Genomic DNA, 13,896 nt, shown 5'->3' with positions numbered 1-13,896 from the left:
ATCCAGTGGCTCCCAGTGTAGGGGTCAGGCCCCTCCAGTGGTTCACGTGATACATTTAAGTGGTCTGAAATAATTAATGGGAGAGGAGAAAAAAACAAAGGTATTCTATACAAAGCTATTTAAATTAAAGATTTGAGAAGTCCAGAGGGTGCAACAGTGACAAGGGGTCCAAACGGGGACACTGCTTGTTTGTAAGGGGTCACAAGCCAAAAGTGTTGGAAACTGGTGGTTTAATCTGTTTTTATATATACAATTTCAATTTGAGAAGTAACTAGATCTGCACCTCCTGGTTGTTTCCTCCACCAATCAGACAAATAAAAACTTCCAGAGGGAGTCACATTAGCAAAGAACAAAATCCAAAGAAAAGAGAAAGAACACGTTCTGATGATATAAAGAGTGAGTAAGACGAGAGAAGCTGAAGATGGGAGCAAAGTGAGACAGAAAAAAAAGTGAGACGGAAAAAAAAAAGTGTCTAAGGAGATTCCTGTGGGACGCCGAGATGCTGCTGCTATTCCTGTCCGGGACAGGGATGGGACACAAGTGTCTGATTGAGGATGTGTGGACGGGGTGGAGGGCTGTGTGGCGGTGGTTACAGGCTCGGGACAGCCCAGAGGGGGGGAACAGCCATATACCACAAGCTTCTTCTCTGCTGTTGACTGTGAACATCCCTCTGACAGGAGCAGGAGTCACACCTACACACAGTAACAGCTTTGATCTGGGAGATCCTCACAGTACGGAGGGAGGGTGGACTCATACGAGGACTGAGACAGCTCTCCATCAACATGAAACTCCTTTTTGAGACCTAAACATGTTTGAACACTCAGGAGGCTTTGCACACGAATCAGGCCTGGTGGAAGTTTACATCTTTTATGGGCGTTGCACATGGACATGTCAAAATGGCTTGACAGTGCCCCTAAGAAAATTCACTAATTCAACCCCTAGGCTGTGTCTCACCTACATGTACAGAATTGGGTCGGCACATGTAACATGCCAAGACCTACAAAAAAGTCTATTGTCCTCATACCCTAAATCCAACAGGAAGTCAGCCGTTTTGAATTTTCTCCACAAGTCTGGTGCTGTTTTTGTTTCGGCGTTGTACTTTTACAAACTTCACCTCCAGCAGTGATCAGATCGACATCATATTTGGTCAGTCTCATCTTAAGACCATTGCGATGCTAAATTGTAAAGCTTTTGAGTTTTCGCTAAACGGCCTGCCAATTTCGAAGGTTCACCATGAAACAGGAAGTTGCTGTAACTCCTGCACACATTGTCCAAACTGCCCCAACCTCTATGTTTGATGAGAAGACGTCTACAAGCCAACATTCAGTTATAATTACAGTGCCCCTAGTGGAGACAGGAAATGTGTGACACTTTGATGTACTCCTCCTGTCAGGTTGACCACACCCACCTCAAACTTGGTCAGAAAATACTTTGATGATGCCTCAGAGTGAAAACTGTGAGTTTTGGTTGAGCGGCGTGGCTGTGGCAGTGCAGCAAATTTCAGTGTCTCACCATGACAGTCCCTCACTGCAGACATCTGCACACTTATATGATGGCATAGTCATAGTGCCACCCACTGAAAACAGGAAGTTACCCTTGAGTGACAATCACCACTTGAGCTACATGAAGTTTTGGTCTGGTTTCCTCTTGATGTACAGGAACATGATGCATGTTGGAGGGTGGCCTCCTCCTAGCTCAGCACTGCTTGTAGCTTTCTTTTTAAAAAAAACTGGATTCTCATAAATACACAGTTCAGTTAAAGTTTTAGCCTTTCTTTAAGAGTAAGGAAATATCATTCATTATGGTTGAAAAGGAGGAATTAGTCCATTAAAATTTTTCCATTTACTTTTCCATATAAACAGTGATTCTTTGTCTCTTTGAATTTGTTTCCTCAATTGTGAGCCACGGCAAAACTCTCTTAAACAGTTTTTGAGGGAGGGTGAAGAGAGAGGGGAAAAGGGAGATGTATTCATATGCTGGTTTATGGGGTTTCCAGTGAGCAAACACACTTCTATTTCTGTGTGTGTTTCACCTCTGTCTCTGAGCATCTCCACAGAGAATCCTCTGACATCCTGACACTGGCTCCTAACACGCCTCCACACTGACCACACCATGACTGTAAGCCCAGGGTGAAGAGGCGGAGAATAAAGGGGAGGTCACTCAGCTGCCGCCTCTTCCTCTATTTGATCTCTCTCCTCCCCCTCGGTCCTCACCCTTCAGCACATTCCTCCAGTGTCTCCTTTTTGTGCCGTTACAAAGATGAAGGATGACTCTCCTCTCCGGTCTTTGAACTTGACTGCCACACTGTCTCCATTCACAGCTGCATGCATGCCAGTATTGTACTGAGAGGATGTGTCTGTGTGTGGCGGGAAGGAGAAAGCAATGCCTCTTCACCTCAGAATCACAGCTCAGCTCCCTTGGCGCCCCTCGAGCCCATACATTAAACGTGACAGGCGTAATGGGTCAGGGATGCCGGGAGAGTGGGGTCTAAAATTTGAAAGAAATCCAGCTGAATTATGGACGTCAAACACGTTTGTCACGGGTCAAACATCGCGCCCGGTGTCTATCGGTGTCACTGTCAGTGTTGAGGCAGAGACATGATGTCAGCACCCTCAAATCCCACATCTGTCTGACAGCCTCCCACAAGGGAGAAGACTTTTCAGCAGTTGACAGCGAAGAGCAGGAGGTAGGTAGGAGAGATCCATTTCAACATGAGAGGAAAGTGAAAATATTCCATTGAAACCTGGTTACAGTCCCTGAGATGGTATCTTGTTCAAATGGACTGATATTTGATTCACTGACGGGCTGAGGCAGAATGTGAACGTAGCGTCTGGGATGTTTGAAGACAAACCCAACTCTGAGGAAAGGGTTGAAGAACAGGACGGAGCTGATTGGGGGGGGGGGGGGGGGGGGGGGCACAGGCTCTTTGGCTATACAAAAACCATAAAGAGGCAGAAAACATCCACACAGAAATGTAAAACAACCACAACAAATCACAAAATGACCACAGAAATGACTACAAACTAACCACAAAGAAACACAAAACAACTACAGTGAGATGCACAATTACCACAAAGAGATACAACATGACTACAAAGTATTAAAGCAGTTACCAAGAGACCACAAAGAGACACAAAACAACTACAAGAAACACAAAACAAGTGTTTCTTGAGGGGCCTCTGACATGTTTGTGTTCAAGGGCCCATTGACTCATAATCATCTACGCTCCTATTTACAGAAATACCTTGTCTGAAAAAACACATTCACCAACACAAGGCTGAAGCTCTGCATGAAACACTCTGAGAGACTCTAACAAAGCCTGTCACATTACAGATGCTATCGTCCCTGTGTGCTGGTCCACACTGAGCAGGAAGCATCAAGAAGCTTTATGTACAAATCTGAAAAAAACTCCACCAGGGGAAACCAGCAGTCACACTGTGTCACCACTCTCTCTCTCTCTCTCTCTCGTCTTACCATCGGAGCGGTGGATGCAGGTGTGCTGGTTGTCGCTGAGGAAGAAGCCGTCTGTGCACTGACACTCGTAGCTCCCCATGGTGTTGACACACACCTGCTGGCATCCACCATTGTTGTCCAGGCACTCGTCCACATCTGTTCAGACGGACAGACACAGACAGAGATACAGTCAGCCCATTAAACTTCATCAACAAACACAGTGTGTCAGGTGAGAGGATGAGCACACAGACACACACACACACACACACACACACACACACACACACACACACACAAGACAATATACTTTTTACTAAAAATGATTTCACTTCCCAATGAACAGTTTACAATTCTCTTTTATTTTTTTAAAGATGAGCTACGACATAAAGCTACTGCATCTTTACACCTGCAGCAACTTTACACCACAGTCACAAAAAACATGTTTTGTGAGGTCAGTGACCTTTGACCTTTGACCACCAAATTCTAATCAGTTCATCCTTGAAGTCTAAATGAATGTTTGTGCCAAATTTGTAGAAACTCCTCAAGGTGTTACTGAGACATGTGTTCACCAGAAAGGGACGGACGACCTGAAAACATGATGCGTCTGACTGTCGCCGGCATGGAGGCACAAAAATCCCTGTCGTCTCCAGACATGTGACCACCCACTCTGTCTCTGTTCCAGCCTCCAACTGTCTCTGTCTGTTCCTCCATCCACATCTGTAGTCATCCATGGAGCCTTTCATTCCATTCATTCTCTTTCTGTCTGTCTGTCTGTCTGTCTGTCTGTCTCCTCCTGTCTGTCTGTCTGTTTCCTCCTGTCTGTCTGTCTCCTCCTGTCTCCTCCTGTCTGTCTGTCTCCTCCCCCTGTCTGTCTGTCTCCTCCTGTCTCCTGTCTGTCTATCTCCTCCTCCTGTCTGTCTGTCTCCTCCTGTCTGTCTGTTTCCTCCTGTCTGTCTGTCTCCTCCTGTCTGTCTGTCTGTCTGTCTGTCTCCTCCTGTCTGTCTGTCTGTTTCCTCCTGTCTGTCTGTCTCCTCCTGTCCGTCTGTCTGTCTGTCTGTTTCCTCCTGTCTGTCTGTCTCCTCCTGTCTCCTCCTGTCTGTCTGTTTCCTCCTGTCTGTCTGTCTGTCTGTTTCCTCCTGTCTGTCTGTCTCCTCCTGTCTGTCTGTCTGTCTGTCTGTCTCCTCCTGTCTCCTCCTGTCTGTCTGTTTCCTCCTGTATGTCTGTCTGTCTCCTCCTGTCTGTCTGTCTGTCTCCTCCTGTCTGTCTGTCTGTTTCCTCCTGTCTGTCTGTCTGTCTCCTCCTGTCTGTCTGTCTGTCTGTTTCCTCCTGTCTGTCTGTCTCCTCCTGTCTCCTCCTGTCTGTCTGTCTCCTCCCCCTGTCTGTCTGTCTCCTCCTGTCTCCTGTCTGTCTATCTCCTCCTCCTGTCTGTCTGTCTCCTCCTGTCTGTCTGTTTCCTCCTGTCTGTCTGTCTCCTCCTGTCTGTCTGTCTGTCTGTCTGTCTGTCTCCTCCTGTCTGTCTGTCTGTTTCCTCCTGTCTGTCTGTCTCCTCCTGTCTGTCTGTCTGTCTGTCTGTCTGTCTGTTTCCTCCTGTCTGTCTGTCTGTCTGTCTGTCTTTCTGTCTCCTCCTGTCCGTCTGTCTGTCTGTCTGTTTCCTCCTGTCTGTCTGTCTCCTCCTGTCTCCTCCTGTCTGTCTGTCTCCTCCTGTCTGTCTGTCTGTCTGTCTGTCTGTCTCCTCCTGTCTGTCTGTCTGTTTCCTCCTGTCTGTCTGTCTCCTCCTGTCTGTCTGTCTGTCTGTCTGTCTGTCTGTTTCCTCCTGTCTGTCTGTCTGTCTGTCTTTCTGTCTCCTCCTGTCCGTCTGTCTGTCTGTCTGTTTCCTCCTGTCTGTCTGTCTCCTCCTGTCTCCTCCTGTCTGTCTGTTTCCTCCTGTCTGTCTGTCTGTCTGTTTCCTCCTGTCTGTCTGTCTCCTCCTGTCTGTCTGTCTGTCTGTCTGTCTCCTCCTGTCTCCTCCTGTCTGTCTGTTTCCTCCTGTCTGTCTGTCTGTCTCCTCCTGTTTGTCTGTCTGTTTCCTCCTGTCTGTCTGTCTGCCTCCTCCTGTCTGTCTGTCTCCTCCTGTCTGTCTGTCTCCTCCTGTCTGTCTGTCTGTCTGTCTGTTTCCTCCTGTCTGTCTGTCTGTTTCCTCCTGTCTGTCTGTCTCCTTCTGTCTGTCTGTTTCCTCCTGTCTGTCTGTCTCCTCCTGTCTGTCTGTCTGTCTGTCTGTTTCCTCCTGTCTGTCTGTCTGTCTGTCTTTCTGTCTCCTCCTGTCCGTCTGTCTGTCTGTCTGTTTCCTCCTGTCTGTCTGTCTGTCTGTCTTTCTGTCTCCTCCTGTCCGTCTGTCTGTCTGTCTGTTTCCTCCTGTCTGTCTGTCTCCTCCTGTCTCCTCCTGTCTGTCTGTTTCCTCCTGTCTGTCTGTCTGTCTCCTCCTGTCTGTCTGTTTCCTCCTGTCTGTCTGTCTGTCTGTCTATCTGTCTGTTTCCTCCTGTCTGTCTGTCTGTCTGTCTGTCTGTCTGTTTCCTCCTGTCTGTCTATCTCCTCCTGTCTGTCGGTCTGTCTGTCTGTCTGTCTCCTCCTGTCTCCTCCTGTCTGTCTGTCTCCTCCTCCTGTCTGTCTGTCTGTCTGTCTCCTCCTGTCTGTCTGTTTCCTCCTGTCTGTCTGTCTGTCTGTCTCCTCCCGTCTGTCTGTCTGTCTTTCTGTCTTTCTGTGTACTTTTGTATACTGTCTACGTTAGTATCATGTTATCCCTGGTGGTAGACAGGAGGAGAGGGGCAGGAGAGCAGGGACAGACCAGTCTTTGTGCTCAGTTCATCTTCTCCTGCTCAGAGAGCCAGTAGTACTGATATACTGTCCACTGGAGAGCTCGCTCCAAAAACACACTCATTTTGTCAAGCTCCTCTTTTCTCCTTCTTCTCAGCCCATACATGAATTTAAGGAGAAAGAGATCAGCTCCAAGGGGACCTTAAAAACCCAGAACAACACAGGCTCCAGCACTAATGCTCCTTCAGTTACAGAGGCCTGCAGTCGAGGTTCATCTGACGTAGGAAGGCCGTAAACCAGAGCACAGAGAGTGGATGAGCACAGAGATACAGCTGCAGCACCACAGACACCACGGCTGTGTGAGGCTGCTGTAAACAGCTGCTGGAGCTTCTGCCAAACATTTGCCAACTGCTGATTCTACTGCGTCACTGCCTCTGTACAACCACCAGGTCAACAACACAATCACACAACTCTTACACCTGGCTGATGTGTCGATTGCGCTGCAATGTCCCGTGCTGTCCGGATGATTTAAGTCCTGCCTCTAAAAACAAAAACAAAATTCATTTGGGCTTCATGTTGTGCAGTTGTAGCTGTTTGAAGTGAGTCAGGGCTTCAGTTTTACTTGACTTCAGGTGCAGCTACAGGTTCAGTTCCAAAGCCCCAGTGTTCCCAGACAGTTTTGTGTTTTGGTTTAAAGATTATGATCTCTGTGATTTGCACACATGACTCATAACCAACCCACATCCAAGAAATGATAATTCACTTCATTATTTTGCACTTTCTAACACTGCAGCCATGTTCATGATCAACTGCAGAGCTGCCTATGAGAGTCTGATCATCGCTGACGTCATTCATGCGTCACATCCACAGACCTCTAGTCCCTGTGTCAATGTACTGGTGTGTTAGTGCAGCAGGAGTCATGGGTCCTCACTGAACTCTGGGTTGGTTTGTTTAAATGTACTTTATAACACCATTACACTGATGTCATTAATATGACTGATGCATTTCATTTTCAGGTTGGAGGGGGAGAGAGAGAGAGAGAGATAGAGAGAGCATCTCCAATCACTCTCTGCCAACATTTCTTGATGAAAGGCCACAAGGCTCTTTTGCAAGTTTCAACTGGAGCTCCTCTGTTTTGTTTGATTGTGCTTGTGTAAACTTGCATTAAAATTTATTTAGACCCAACCAGGCTACATTTGACGCACCGGGAAGGGGGGAACATCCCTTCTTAAAGCTCCATATTTGAACCTCTCTTGTGTTTTATCTGAAGTGTTGATCTCCATAAGAAGATATATTTGTGGTTTTAAGAACCAAAAACCATCTCAGTGTAGTTTTACATCTCCTCTCTCAGGCTTCTCTCTGGAGCTCTAGTAACAACAGGTCAGTCAGCCAATCAGAAGAGAGGATCTGAGCCTCTCTTCTGATTGGCTGTCTCATTTCTGAGTGATCCAATAAAAATATAGCATTTCAGGTAAACACTCAGAGAAACCAAAACCTGCAAGGTTGGATGGTGGAGGCGACACAAACTTTGGAACTTTGTGTTCACAAAATTGTACTGAAGTTTATCTGAAGTCAGAGTTAGACTAATCAAGTGAATGTTTTCTAAAGTCACAGTGTTTCTTTCATAGTGTCAATTTTCCTTTTTGTGTTTCTCTACTGAGAAACTGGAATTTTTTTCATATTAACTTTAGATGAAGCTTTGGAAGACTGTGGATTTCGCTCACCATCACTCACATCTGCCTCAGTGGGACCACAGACAGAAAAACATCCTTTAATTTGACTAACTCAGACTATGTGTCCTTCTTTCCCAACAGGTGGATCCTTCGTGGCCCAGCATATCCCAAGATTCATTACACGCTGGAAATGAAATGGCAGCAAACAGCACAGACAGAGAGTCTGAGGATCACACCGTTAAATGTCAGTGTTGTGTTTCAGCTCAGTTCAACAGTAACGGTACAACTGTTAAAACCAAAGACCTGAAAACCTCAAGTGTTCATCAGAAGAGGCCTTTAAAGGAACAAGGGCTGTAGATATCCCCCCATTACTTACATCCTACATTACACTGGTGCTGGTGTTCCAATAATCCAGCATTAAAATGTAGCACATTTCTGTGTGTCCCTGTCTCTCTCTCTCTCTCTTATCGAGCTCTGTGTAAGGTCAGTGACACAGTTTTGGTCCCTTATTTCAAAACAAATCAAGCGGCTTTAATTAATGTGGATTTGATGTGAACTTCCGTCTCCCACCTCCTGTCCGCTCATGTCGGACCTCTCTGTGACGCGCCATGGTCACCAACTCCCCGCTGCGCAGCCACCCCTCAGATCTCGCCGTGACATGAAAAGGACGCATCAGAAGGAAAATAAACTCACGCGATTGCACCAGACATTTCACAGAGGGCACCAAGCAAGCGACACATTGAGCCCAGCTGTTTCCACGGCAAAAACCAAATAAATAAATTCAAAGTCAAAAGGAAGAAAGAGATTGAACAGCACCGCTCTTTAATCAGAGAACAATTAGGCAATCTTAAATCAATTAGTGCCCTAACTTGTTGACACAGGGCATCTGGGAGTCGACTCGCTGCATGCTCACGCAAACGGATTTCTACAGCAGTCTGTCATCCAAGGCTTTTTCAGAACACCACAAGGTTCTGAGGTTTCTGAAGATCATGCTTTGGGTCTATTAAAAGCCACATTGTGGTTCCAGGCCCAGAGTGTGTGAGAAAAATGAAAAATAAATTGAGTGTGAACTTTGACAGAGAAACAAACAAGCTGTTTTCAAAAGGAGCTGCTGCACTTTGATGGTAACTGAACTGCACTGAGCTTCAGTCTTTGGTGTCTGCGGTCTCTGTTGCTGTCAAACTCAAGGACCTGAACCTGAAAGAATCCTGCAACAAACATCCTCTGAGAATAGACGCGTCGCAGGGCTACACAGTGTATCCCCAGCTATGATTAATGAGTCAGAAAGCAGAGTGATTACAGTTCTACATGTTCTACATTTCTATCAGCCACGGAAGACATGTGATTTTAATTTACAGCATCTTTGAACTCATCGCAGCCGATTCAGGCCGAGGCACAGATGTATGATGTTATGACAGCTCTTCACATGAGAGTCTGCAGAGGTACACATATTGCCAGTATTCATTTTGTGTCTGCATGTGTCAGTGGGATGAGTGCAGACTGTGTCCTGTCCCATACAGTAAATCTCCCGCTGAGTGAGACACTTGGAACGTGAGACGTTACAACAAACGCCACGCTCGACGAAGGTTGGAGCTGGGGCTCGACCTGCAGTTTGACAACGGGCTGACATGAGTTTCTGTTTATATGGTTACCGTGCATCACAGGGCGGCATTTATCTCTACAGTTAGTGATTACAGTCAACATAAAGCATGAGAGGCTGGTGATGGGACGGTATCTGTGAGTCATAACACAGGAACGCAAGCCCCAATCTGCAGTGTCGGGAGTGAACTAAATTTAGACTGATCCTATGTAACACGTGCCGTACCTGGAATACACCCTGACCTCCTGTCAGACCTGTCTGTCTGTTCTATTTATGTATCTGTGTGCTTTGTTTTATGGGGTTGGAAATGTGACATTTTAAGTAACGTACTCCACATCATCCTGTAAGTCCTGTCAACAGGCTGCTTTGTTCTGGTGTTGAAATGGTGGTGCACTTATAAAATAACAGAAATATTAACTTGTGGAAATTTTGAATTAATGTCTAGAAAAATGATCAATTTCTACAACGTGACTATGAACAGTGATAACGTCTGCAAATACTACACAAGACACATGATTAAAGGTGACAGATTGTAGCAGAGGTCAATTAACAAATAACTTTATTTGTTTTAAATGATTTCCCCATGAGATCAAAGTATCATCTAATATTGAGCAGACAATATTTGTGTAACTGCTCTGAGAGACAGGCCATGGTGTTCTCTGTTTGACTGACTGTATCACAGTATGTTGCATCACTTTTGGTGGTGTTGGCAAGATGAAGCATTCAGCTACATCTTTAGTGAGTGTGTGACAGATTTAGGAGAGAAGCTGTCCAGACCCATCACTCAGTCCAAATTAAGATACAACATCCAAAAACTATCCATCAACTTTTCTCCTCTGAGGCCTGGATGCTCTCTGACGTGGGGGAAACTCTTGCGACACTGATTACTAAAGGTGCTGCTGTGTACACAGCATTGCACTGCAGGGGGAAAGAGCAGGACAACTGCACTCTTCTGCTGTCCTTCATTTGCTGTTAATGTAGCGTGACACGTTACTGGCCCGCTGTAAGTTGGTGACACACAGCAGCAGTACTGGTAAGAGTTGGTAAGAGCTAACAGACTTAAAGGCGGGGTTCAAGTCTGAACTGGATGGGCTGTCCATACACTGGCCAAGCTACTGCTGAAAGTACAGTTTTCAGGTCTTTCCATTTTTTGAAATAAAAAATCATCTACTTTTTACACCACTACATTAATTTGAAATTCTGATTACTGGTAATATCACAGATTAAGATCATTACCCCCGAATGCTTATATGTCCCCACCAACAAGCCACGTATCAGAAAGTACAGTCACAGTCTCTCCTTTCTGAGTTACAGTGTTGAATAGTGGACAGAAGTGTTGTAGCAGAACATTATAATGTCACAGTGAAGTTGACCTTTGACCCTTTGGAAATATTTTATGTACAGACATTCAGATTAAATTGTGTCATATGGCCAATGGTGATAGTTGTAGTCTCCAATATGAATATTACTTAACTCTTTAAGTATCAACTAGTTTGCCTTGTTTTTCTTACCTCTCCCTATGTATTTTGACTATTGATTCACGTTTTGAATATCTTTAGTTTTAGAGGTGCAGGTCCAGCAATGAAGTCTGGCCAGTCGATTTAAATATGCCACAGCAGACTGATGGCTGCCTTACATCTACATTTTCATTTAGAGTCACTGAGTAAAACTGTCTCTCTTCACTGCAGCTTTGTGTCTCTGTCTCCTGCTGCTAAACCTGTCTACCAAACACAAAAACATGTTCCTCTGATGGGAAATGTACGATCACCACCTGATGGAGATGATGTTGCCTCTCTTGCCTGGATGTCCGCAGATGTAGCCGTCACCTTCATCAGATGACACAGTTTGGTGCAGCCAGGCTCTCTGAGTGCATTGTTTAAGACTATATGAGGTTGCTTAAAAACAAAGGTTCATCAAACAACCACAAGTCTCATTTGTGTTATGTGCAGTCTTAAAAATCCTAACTCTGTCATTGCTGCAGTAAAAAGGTGTCAGTCCATTAAGGTCCATGAACTCTGGTTGTACGAGGAAAAGCTGTTGATCACAGCGCAGTCACCCTGCTCTCCTCAGCAGCAGTTAATCTGTATCGATCCAGCTTGGACCACAGTCGTACAGTGGTCTTTGTGCAGTCCAAAGTCCAATTGAGGACATTTTGGACTGAATGTTGATCCATCCCTGCCCCCTTCAGGCACAGGCAGGTAGAGGGCTGCTGTCCAGACCTAATTACTGGCCAGACCAGGAGGAATCCAGGATGGCTCTCTGAATGTCCTCTCTCTCTTGGTGGTGTCAGAGCAATGACTCCCTGCCACAGAGTCAAAGCAACCAGAACTCTTACACTGTATGACGACTGGGGTTAAAACCATTTCTATTTTGACAGCTGAGCACACGCTTTCCCCTTAACTCCCTCCCTGGTCTTTGTCTAGAAGCCCTCAAAGCCCAGAAATACTCCACCACTTTCAGCCCCTCCATCCCTGACTCAAGTCCTCCAGGTAGATGGGGCACTACCTGATCCCTCCACTATCCCACCATCAAGGCTCTTCACTCAGCTGACCTGTGCAGATGAGGCCTTTTCATACAGGGACAGGGTATCCTGCAAACATTGAACATTCCCGACTGGAAACAAATATATCAACATCATCTGCGTAAGCAGAAACAGAAGGAAGATGATCAAGATTAGAGGACCCAGGCGGTGAGGGACCTCTGCACCAACCTCTCAGCCTGCATAGCAATAGCAGCCTCCAGTTTTTCAGTCGGCCAAGATTTCCTTTTCTGAGTAACAATTTCAGGACTACCCTTGCACAGCTCAGTAGTAAAGTGGTAAAGTCCCAGCCACTGAAAACCTCAGACAGGTCTTGTCCCAGCGGAGTCCAGAATCTTTTGTAGAACTCTGAAGGAGGTTTCCAGGAGCCCGACCACAGATGAGCTGCTGCACTGCTACAGACACTTCATCAGAGGAGGTGGTGGACTCCAGTGAAGATGACTGTGCTCCACCCAGCTGGGGAAGTCCCCCCCAGCATCTCAGCCACAGAGTCACAGCTGTCAGCACTAAACAAGCAGCTGCAGAACTCTGCAGCCAGCTTCCTCATCTCTGATGGATCAGTGGTTACAGTCTTGGAAGCTTGAGATGCATCATCTGGTAGTGTTCTCTAACTCTTCTCTCCCACTGCATCTGTGTCTTTGATAATTGAAATCTGGCTTCTAATGAAAGCACCCTTTGCTTTTTCATGTAAAAAGCTACCTAAAGCTTTCCTCCAATTCTACCAGGTCCTATCGTTGTTATGTGTCCCATTAATAATTCCATCCTCTAATATCCTAATCTCCTTCTCTAGTTTTTCAAAGCAGTTTCTTTTTAGTCATTGTGTTTGCTGTGTACTGTTGAGAGTAGAGGCACAACAGCCGTTACTGTTCTCATATTACAGTCAGAGTGAGAGAGAGAAAGAGCGAGAGAGAGAGAGAGAGAGAGAGAGAGGATGACACACAACAAAGGGCCACAGGTCAGACTCGAACCCGAGCCACCGCAGCAGGGACTAAGCCCAAACGGCTATCCTGCCAACAAGGCTCTTAACTTAGCTGGCCTGTGCAGATGAGGCCTTTTCAACAGACTACTTTCTTAATGTGTCTCTCACACAGAGCTCAGCCTCTGTCTGGATCTACAACATTTTAGTCTTTATTGACCTGGACTCCAGAAACTAACAGACTTTTATCAGAGGCAGATCTTCATGTCTGACTCCTCTGTTTGATCTGTAGAACTGGTCACAGCTGGATTTTAGACTTTTCTCTTTCTCTCTCTCTCTCTCTCTCTCTCTGTCTCTCTCTCTCTTCCTCTGCGCCCTTCAGTAATAATAATTCATGTAATCACAGTAGTTTATTTGCTGTAAGGGAGGCGGGGCTCAGTGTATTGAAGCTCCTCCTCCATCCAGACATGGTCCAGACCAGGTTTATACCAAGACTGTTTGAAGACAAGTCTGTAAATCTAGAGACAATGAGCTGAGTTAGAAACACTGCAGCTGTAAACTCCCCCTGATGGACCCTGGTGGAGCCAGAAACTACGATTCAGTGAGATACACTCAGCTGACCAGTGGTGGAAATATGATTAGTCTCACTGATGAACTATTTTATGTCATCATCATCATATAAGTCTCCTGCAGCGTAATATTGAAAAAAATAAGACTGTCATCTTCGTTTGAGCCAATTAAATCAGACTCATGGGGTTGTGACAAGTCTCATTTGTTCATTTGTTCTCATTAAGACTTGGACCCCCCCGCCCCCAAAAGAGGCAAAAACAACAGTTGAGATCATCCAGTGAGATCATCCAACAACAGGGGAGTTGAAGCATTTATATATCCTCCTTATCTGTAATTGTAATTATTGCAATATATC

The 13,896-nt window shown here is 45.8% G+C and overlaps 1 protein-coding gene across 5 annotated transcripts in view; it reads right to left on the bottom strand.

The window, feature by feature from the left end:
* scube1 (signal peptide, CUB domain, EGF-like 1) overlaps nt 1–13,896 on the bottom strand; it is a 117,394-nt gene that overhangs the window by 75,938 nt on the left and 27,560 nt on the right. For all 5 annotated transcript variants that reach the window (XM_071502873.1, XM_071502870.1, XM_071502869.1 and 2 more), the window contains exon 4: nt 3,475–3,609. In XM_071502873.1, coding sequence (XP_071358974.1) covers nt 3,475–3,609 — 135 coding nt within the window. The remainder of the gene's footprint in view (nt 1–3,474; nt 3,610–13,896) is intronic.

The sequence above is a fragment of the Trachinotus anak genome, unplaced genomic scaffold (assembly GCF_046630095.1).
Source record: "Trachinotus anak isolate AG129_WGS33_773 ecotype Australia unplaced genomic scaffold, CSIRO_AGI_Tana_v1 ptg000018l, whole genome shotgun sequence".
NCBI classification, from domain to species: Eukaryota; Metazoa; Chordata; class Actinopteri; order Carangiformes; family Carangidae; genus Trachinotus; species Trachinotus anak.
Note: the sequence above shows the minus strand (reverse complement) of the source record. Positions and strands in the feature narration are given on the sequence as shown.